General features: G+C 43.2%; 1 protein-coding gene across 1 annotated transcript; it reads right to left on the bottom strand.

Annotated features, from left to right (window-relative positions):
- Window positions 1-2,123: 2,123 nt before the first annotated feature.
- On the bottom strand, window positions 2,124-3,200 carry LOC126336013 (uncharacterized). Its single transcript, XM_049999490.1, has one exon. It carries the CDS (start codon window positions 3,198-3,200, stop codon window positions 2,124-2,126), a length of 1,077 nt encoding a protein of 358 aa, XP_049855447.1.
- Between the last annotated feature and the right edge of the window lie 5,144 nt (window positions 3,201-8,344).

Raw genomic sequence — 8,344 nt, 5'->3', positions numbered from 1 at the left:
AAGCTGTGACACGAAATGTAAATTCGATAATAAAATAACGTATTCCAAATACAGTTGACGGATTTTATAAGTTAACTCCGGAACATAGCTTCAAGTTGTTTTTACGAATACAAAATATTTTAGTTTCCTGATCCAATGAACATGATGCAAAAAATCAAAAGCTCCATCAACAAATGCCTAAGCTCTAAGGTCCTTGCAAATTAAGCTATATCTGATGATAACGATAAAATATCCGCACTCATTCGTATACGCATTATCATAATCTTAGAAATACTTCTTCCAGATTACGAATTCTGCAACGTGCAGTGGGTTCTACTCAAATTCTTTGGTACCTACTGTATTGGAGAATCTTATCAGCAGGCACGAAAGTTTTGACAGCCAGGATTGTTTCCCATCTTGTAACATAGTTCAGCCCGCTGTCTGTTCTTCATTTGTAGAAAGCAGTTTTTATCTGCGCGAGAATCAAACCATAACAAAAATTAAACTCTTCGTCTTGACTGTCATGCACTAGCTCAAATGCTTAAGTACATAAAACAGTAGACATTCGATAATTTGTTTTCAAAAATCCTAACGATAAGCAAGCGAATGTATTCATTTTTTTAATGAAAATATGCATCACTATGTTACACCAGTCTTATCATAGCATCGGCTTCTGTGTTTGACAACTATTCCAGTGTTTCATACCCATTTCTGTTAATGTGTTTTGACCATAACGATCCATTAAATTTACGTAATTTTCTCTTTCAGAGTTTTACTGCGACTCAATCTCAGGCATAGTATAGTGGGAAAGCCTACAAACAATGCGAGTATAAGAACAATTTCGTTAATGAGGGCTGAATGAAGTACTATGTTAGACCCTATTACTGCGAGACAACATTCTGAACGCTTCATAACAGCACACGGAAATTATGATAACTTATTTAATCGAAACATGGACTACTGCAACACCAGTTTACGACTATAGAACAACATACGTTTGCCATCTTCACATTGCACATTATATCTGCTCAGTAAATATCCTTCTTCGCACTGTACACAGTATCTGCTCAATAAACATCCTTCACATCTTCCTGTACCTCATTATATCTCGTGATCTTCAGCAAAGGCAAAGAAAAGCTAAAACGAGCAAAATTTTACAAAAAAATAACCTACATTTGAATATAAGTTGCACAGACTTTCGTCAACAGCATATTGACATGGATCGAACGTAGTTTACCAGATCACTATGATTAATTAGTTAACCGCGATGTTAGATCTTGGTGGTATTTTCTGCTTACCGTTCCAGCATAGATTATTGTGCTTAGTAGATAATTTTTAAAGCCTTTTTGTAAATATAAAGAACCACAGTGGAAGCTAAAAGCAACGCATATATCTTTCAGGTACAATAAATCGTGAACGCAATCAACAAGCCTGCCACAGATTCCTTAATCCAGAGATATTACTTGCGACAAACGAATGCTGAACAGCTCAATAACTGAGAATGTGTACAGTGATGTGTCCACCTAATAACTGAGGTGTACGTGGAATACTTCGCAGCGAAACGATAGACAAACAACAAACGTTGTATATTTCACGTAGTAACACTGAAAGTCCAGTTCTCTTTCATTTACATGTAAAAGAAAACATATAGTAACACTGAAAGTTCAGTTCTCTTTCATTTACATGTAAAAGAAAACACATAGGACTACATTTTTCTGTGCTTTGTGAGCAAATTTTTTTTTCTCTTCGTTTCTGTATTATATTTCTATCATTGTCCATACCCCATTGAAAAGCATCAGGTTCATAGATTTCACTAGTGACATACCAATGTGAACAGTTTAAACTTTCCACCGCAACAGTCAGCTATACACTGTCATTTATTATTCAGTTCCTTTACGTAAAAATTCATTAATGACAAGGCAAAGTACACTTATATCATTTATTTCTCAAATTATTATTTACATGAATTACATCTCTGTATCGATAGGAGGGGGTAAGCAGTTTCGGCATTCGCCTTACAACCAAGGAAAACCTCCCAAAAACCTTGATCGGAACTGAGGACCCTGTAGCTCGGTGCACTGCAGGGGAGTTGATGCGCCGAGACGGAGAAGCGACGAGACGGAGAAGCGACGAGACGTGGGAGGCTACGAGACGTGGGAGGCGACGAGACGTGGGAGGCGACGAGACGTGGGAGGCGAAGAGACGTGAGAGGCGAAGAGACGTGAGAGGCGACGAGACGTGGGGGTGGTGATACGTGGGTGCGGCGATACGTGGGGGCGGCGATACGTGTGGGCGTCGATACGTGGGGGCGACGATACGTGGGGACGACGATAGATGGAGGTGGCGAGACGTGGAGGCGGCGGGACGTGGAGGCGGCGATACGTAGAGGCGGCGAGACGTGGAGGTGGTGAGACGTGGAGGTGGCGAGACGTGGAGGCGGCGAGACGTGGGGGCGACGATACGTGGGGACGACGATACGTGGGGACGACGATACGTGGAGGTGGCGAGACGTGGAGGCGGCTGGACGTGGAGGGGGCGGGACGTGGAGGCGGCGATACGTGGGGGCAACGATACGTGGGGACGACGATACGTGGAGGTAGCGAGACGAGGAGGCGGCGGGACGTGGAGGCGGCGATACGTAGAGGTGGCGAGACGTGGAGGCGGTGAGACGTGGAGGCGGCGAGACGTGGAGGTGGCGAGACGTGGAGGCGGCGAGACGTAGAGGCGGCGAGACATGGAGGTGGCGATACGTGGAGGCGGCGGGACGTGGAGGCGGCGGGACGTGGAGGCGGCGATACGTGTGGGCGGCGATACGTGGGGGCGACGATACGTGGGGACGACGATACGTTGGGACGACGATACGTGGAGGTGGCGAGACGTGGAGGCGGCGATACGTGGACTCGGCGATACGTGGAGGCGGCGAGACGGGGAGGTGGCGAGACGGGGAGGTGGTGAGACGTGGAGGCGGCGAGACGTAGAGGCGGCGAGACGTGGAGGTGGCTATACGTGGGGGTGGCGAGACGTGGGGGCGGTGAGACGGAGAAGCGACGAGATGGCTTCGGTCGCCATCTGTGCCAATCTGTGCCTATCTCCCGGGCAATATTGACGTCGTCCCATGCTGACCCCCCCTCTGCTGAACTGTACTGAATGTGGTCACAGCGTGTGTCTTTATATACCCTCTGAAGCTTTGTTGAGCTGTCGTTTCCTAGGAAAGCGACCATGTTATTGTTCTTTCGTCATATAGCTCCTGTCCATTACCATAAGGTTAGCAATACGTTTCTGAGTAAGTGCATGCTCAAGTTCTGTTACCAATATCTGTATCTATTCGTATAATACGCAAAACGCTGTACGGAGCATGGCGGCGGGTACTTTGTGTCAATATTAGAGATATTTTGTCCTATTTCACTCGCGCATTGGGAGAGGGAGAAACACCTACAGCCTCTCAACGTGCTTTAATCTCTTTCACCTTATTTTTATTATCTCGACGTGACATATATGATGACGGCGACAGAACTGTTGCACAGCCTTCTTCGAACACAGGTTCTCAAAATTTATCCAACGTGGTTTCGAAAGATAACTTCTTTCTTATGAAGTAAAGAAGGAATATTCCTATTAAAGTTTAGTCTACTGGAGGAGGCTATAGTTGGACCGGCCGTACTATTTCAAAGACACCATCACAGTATTCGCCTAAAAGTCTTTAATGAAATCATGGCAAGCCTAGATCTAGCTGGCTGTAGGGGGATTTGCTCGCCGTCCTGCAGAATTCAAGGCGTCTTTCTTACCACTAAAGAACATCACTCGGTTTTCTTCCAAAGATCCACATGTTAGTTCCCCAAGGTCCCTGTGACGTTTTCGAAAGCGTTATTCCGACATGTTACGATCCTAGGAGAACGTCCCGGAATTCGTTCGACGTCTACAGTCATATCTACCTGATAATAAGTCCCATCAGTGGATCACTGCTATAAAATTTGTCACAGTAGCGCGTTGTATTCACTTTCCACAAACACTTCCAAGAAGACGTCCATCCGACTAATACTGATTTCATCTTTATCACAAAATAAAATATGTGATGTGTTCCACAGGTTGGGCACTAATCTTCTAATGGGATATTAGGAGATTTTTGCTCTTTTACTGCCTTAATCTTCCATTTAGCCACTTTTAACGCTATATACCCTCTTCTGTGTTAATATAATATGATTTTTCCAAGCAGTGAATGTTCATTCCAGAGCAATGGCGTTTGTGCTTTATCGAAACTTAAGTCATGTAAATGAAGCAGCGTTACATTTCTCGGTACTGACAGCTATCCTTCCACAATAGTTACACACATCTGAGATGGCAAAGACGATCACGTGAATCGATTATAATCATTTTGAAAATGTCTGTAGTCTAGTTAGGTCTACTAAGAACGCTTCCATCCCCGAAACATCTTATTACGTTTTAAACTGAATAATGTATTTCTAGTGATATGGGATTGGAGTTAATAATTCGTTAAAAATCTCACAAAGACTCAGTATATCCACGGGTTTCTGTCTCAAAATTGGAATATTTGCTGTTTTTTAATTACTTTTTAGGGTCTGTTAACTCAGTCGGAAACAGACAGAAGTCTTACGGGATCGTACTGTTGTCCGTCTGTTACGACTCATTTTTCACCGGTAAGAGTAGCAGCATCAAGTTGAAATTTATGTCAGACACTGAGGTCTTTGGTTCACTGGTAGCAAAAAAAAAAAAAATAAAATAAAATAAAAAAATAAAAAAATAAGCTTCTGAGTCAATGCAATCGAAAGATACGTATTTTTATATTCGCAAATTGACTCATCAAAACCTGCAGGAGAACTAATGTGGATCATGTTGAGCTCACTGCTGACATTAATGCTAATGATTAATGGAAACCACCTCAGCTATGTGTATACGCAATTAAGTTTGTAAGCAACCCTCAGCGTGAGTTCTACTACTGGCATTTGTCCGATTTCTTTTTTTTACGTCCCAAAACGAAAGTAATGTCAGTGGGAAAGAAATATAAACGGATTGAGTGCCAAATAGGAGGAACAAAGTTAGAACAGGTGGAAGTTTTCAAGTACTTAGGATGCATATTCTCACAGGATGGCAACATAGTGAAAGAACTGGAAGCGAGGTATAGAAAGCTAATTCAGTGAGCGCTCAGCTACGACCTACTCTCTTCTGCAAGAAGGAAGTCCGTACCAAGACTAAGTTATCTGCGCACCGTTCAATCTTTCGTCCAACTTTGTTGTATGGGAGCAAAAGCTGGATAGATTCAGGTCACCTTATCAAGAAGGTTGAGGTTACGGATATGAAAGTAGCTAGGATGATTGCAGATACTAGTATATGGGAACAATGGCAGGCGGGTGTCCACAATGAGGAAATCAAAGAAAAGCTGGGAATGAACGCTACAGATGTAGCAGTTAGGGCGAACAGGCTTAGATGGTGGGGTCATGTTACACGCATGGGAGAAGTTAGGTTACCCATGAGACTCATGGGTTCAGCAGTAGAGGGTAGGAGGAGTCGGGGCAGACCAAGGAGAAGGTACCTGGATTCGGTTAAGAATGATTTTGAAGTAATGGGTTTAACATCAGAAGAGGCACCAATGTTAGCACTGAATAGGGGATCATGGAGGAATTTTATAAGGGGGGCTATGCTCCAGACTGAACGCTGAAAGGCATAATCAGTCTTAAATGATGATGATGATGATGATGATGATGATACGTCCCACGCTCTGCTGTCGGAATGGCATCTTTTGTCACGTAGAGGGCATGTGATAAGGTACAATTGATAATAAGACTGGGACGCCAGGTAGTCATCGGATCGCACAGTAAGCAGACCACGGAATCTGCTGAATTGTCGTAAAAGGTAAAACTTGTCGAATAACGAGTGCTTTCGACTTAAAGAATCGCGTGGTGTGGATGACAGACCAGTAAACGAAAGGCTCTTGAATACCAGCTTGTCATTAAAATGCAGGAACGTCTCAGCGCTGGCCGCTTTGTAGATGAGTACATACAGCAACGCGCTATGTAGCTCATAGAAAATTATAGTCATTGGGCAGCATAATGGGTTGCCTAGCCTCCTAGCCAGAAGAATTACGCGTTAGGTTCGATGAGGTCAATGGTGGTGTCAGCAAAGGACGACTTCCCAGATATCATTTGTCCTACTCACGCACCGTGGGAGTGACAGAGTTTAGAGCTGCTGTGTAGTTCTGTATCAGATACTGAGGTACTGAACTCTCTAATCCTGAGCCCCGTGTTTTCTTTTGTTTGTTTTTTTTTCTTTTTACAAGGCAGCACGGAATATGCATACATTATTAAAACTAATGGTAACCATTTCAACTCCTACATATTGTTTTGTCAACGGATTGCTGTATTTTTTAACAATTACGTCTAATTTAATCGCCCTCTAGTTAGTTAGACTTCAGTTCTACTGAACACATTCGTATTTTCATAGATTCTCAATCAGCGTGATAAATGTACACACTATGCTACCTGCTTAGCTACTTACGCACTTCAGACACGCAGGGACTGACGACTTACTGCTATCTTGCACGACTGACGCGGTCCACCACGCTTTTATAGCGCTAATCGTAACATTGTGCCAGAAAAGTATTAGCAGTTGTTGTATTTATAGCGGGGTACGTTTATAAGAGTGAGCAACTTGTAGTATGCAACAGACTAGTACAGGTAAAGAGGGAATTCGTCGCTAAAACAAATATATACCTTAACTTGAGGACGAAGTTACTGAGAATGTACGTTTTGACTACAGCATTGCATAGAAGCTGTCCACTGACTGTAGACGAAGATATAAATATGTTAGAAACACAGTACAAGAAGGCACACGATGATAGGACATGTGTTAGGATATCGTAGAATAGCGTCCATGGCACTAGAGGGATACGCAGAGACCACACAGTGTATAGCGAGACCGAGATTGGAATATATCCAACAAATAACTGAGTCCATGCGTTGTAATTGCTACTCTTTTCCTTTGATATTCTGGGATTAGCCTGCTGGTACAGTAGACTTCCAAGAGCTGAATTCGATGGGAACTAGGATATGATGGCAAACGTTGCATTGACCGAAAGAACTAAGCCAGGATGGCTGTGATTTTTAGCCAAGCAAGGGATATTTCCTCTCGACGTTTACTGCGGTCCTTGGTTTACCTGAGCGGGTCTTGCGTTAATGAGGATGTGTATCATTTTGTCACAGCTGTCTCGTGCTGTTAAACTTTTAACCAAATTACAACAAAGTTATGAAAACTGGCAGGGGCCAGTTCAGTAGGCAGGTTAATTGAAGAGGGGATCCACAGAAGTTGGAAGTTATCTGGGAAGAAACCATGGGTAACAAAAGAGCTGATGGATGAAAGAAGAAACTACAGAAATATTGTCGGAAATTCAGAAATACAGATGACACAAGTAAGTAAGGAATGAAATAAATAGCAAGTGCAGCAAAGCTAATGTGAAATGGCTGCACGAAAAATGTGAAGAAATCGAAAACGAAACGATTGTCGTAAAAAATGGCTGCGAATATATAAAAGTCGAAACAACCTTCGGTGAAATTAAAAGCAAGGGCGGTTACTTTAAGAATTGAATGGGAACTCCGCTGTTAAATGTAGAGGGGAGGGCGGATAGGTGGAAAGAGTATATTGAAGGCCTCTATGAAAGGGAATATTTGTCTGATGAAGCGATATGAAAAGAAAACGAACTTGATAGTGAACAGACGGGAAAACAAGTATTAGAATCAGAATTTAAAAGAGCTTTGGACGTCTTAAGATCAAATACGGCAGAAGATAACATTCCATCGAAACTTCTAAAATAATTGGGGGGGGGGGGGGGAAGTGGCAAAAAACGGGGTATTCACTTTTGTGTGTGGAATCTGAGACTGACTATACAGCGTGTTACAAAAAGGTACGGCCAAACTTTCAGGAAACATTCCTCGCACACAAAGAAAGAAAATGTGTTATGTGGACATGTGTCCGGAAACGCTTAGTTTCCATGTCAGAGCTCAGTTTATTACTTCTCTTCAAATCACATTAATCATGGAATGGAAACACACAGTAACAGAACGTACCAGCGTGACCTCAAACACTTTGTTGCAGGAAATGTTCAAAATGTCCTCCGTTAACGAGGATACATCCATCCACACTCCGTCGCATGGAATCCCTGATGCGCTGATGCAGCCCTGGAGAATGGCGTATTGTATCACAGCCGTCCTCAATACGAGCACGAAGAGTCTCTACATTTGGTACCGGGGTTGCGTAGACAAGAGCTTTCAAATGCCCCCATAAATGAAATTCAAGAGGATTGAGGTCAGGACAGCGTGGAGGCCATGGAATTGGTCCGCCTCTACTAATCCATCGCTCA

The sequence above is a fragment of the Schistocerca gregaria genome, chromosome 2 (assembly GCF_023897955.1).
Source record: "Schistocerca gregaria isolate iqSchGreg1 chromosome 2, iqSchGreg1.2, whole genome shotgun sequence".
Classification (NCBI taxonomy): Eukaryota; Metazoa; Arthropoda; class Insecta; order Orthoptera; family Acrididae; genus Schistocerca; species Schistocerca gregaria.
Note: the sequence above shows the minus strand (reverse complement) of the source record. Positions and strands in the feature narration are given on the sequence as shown.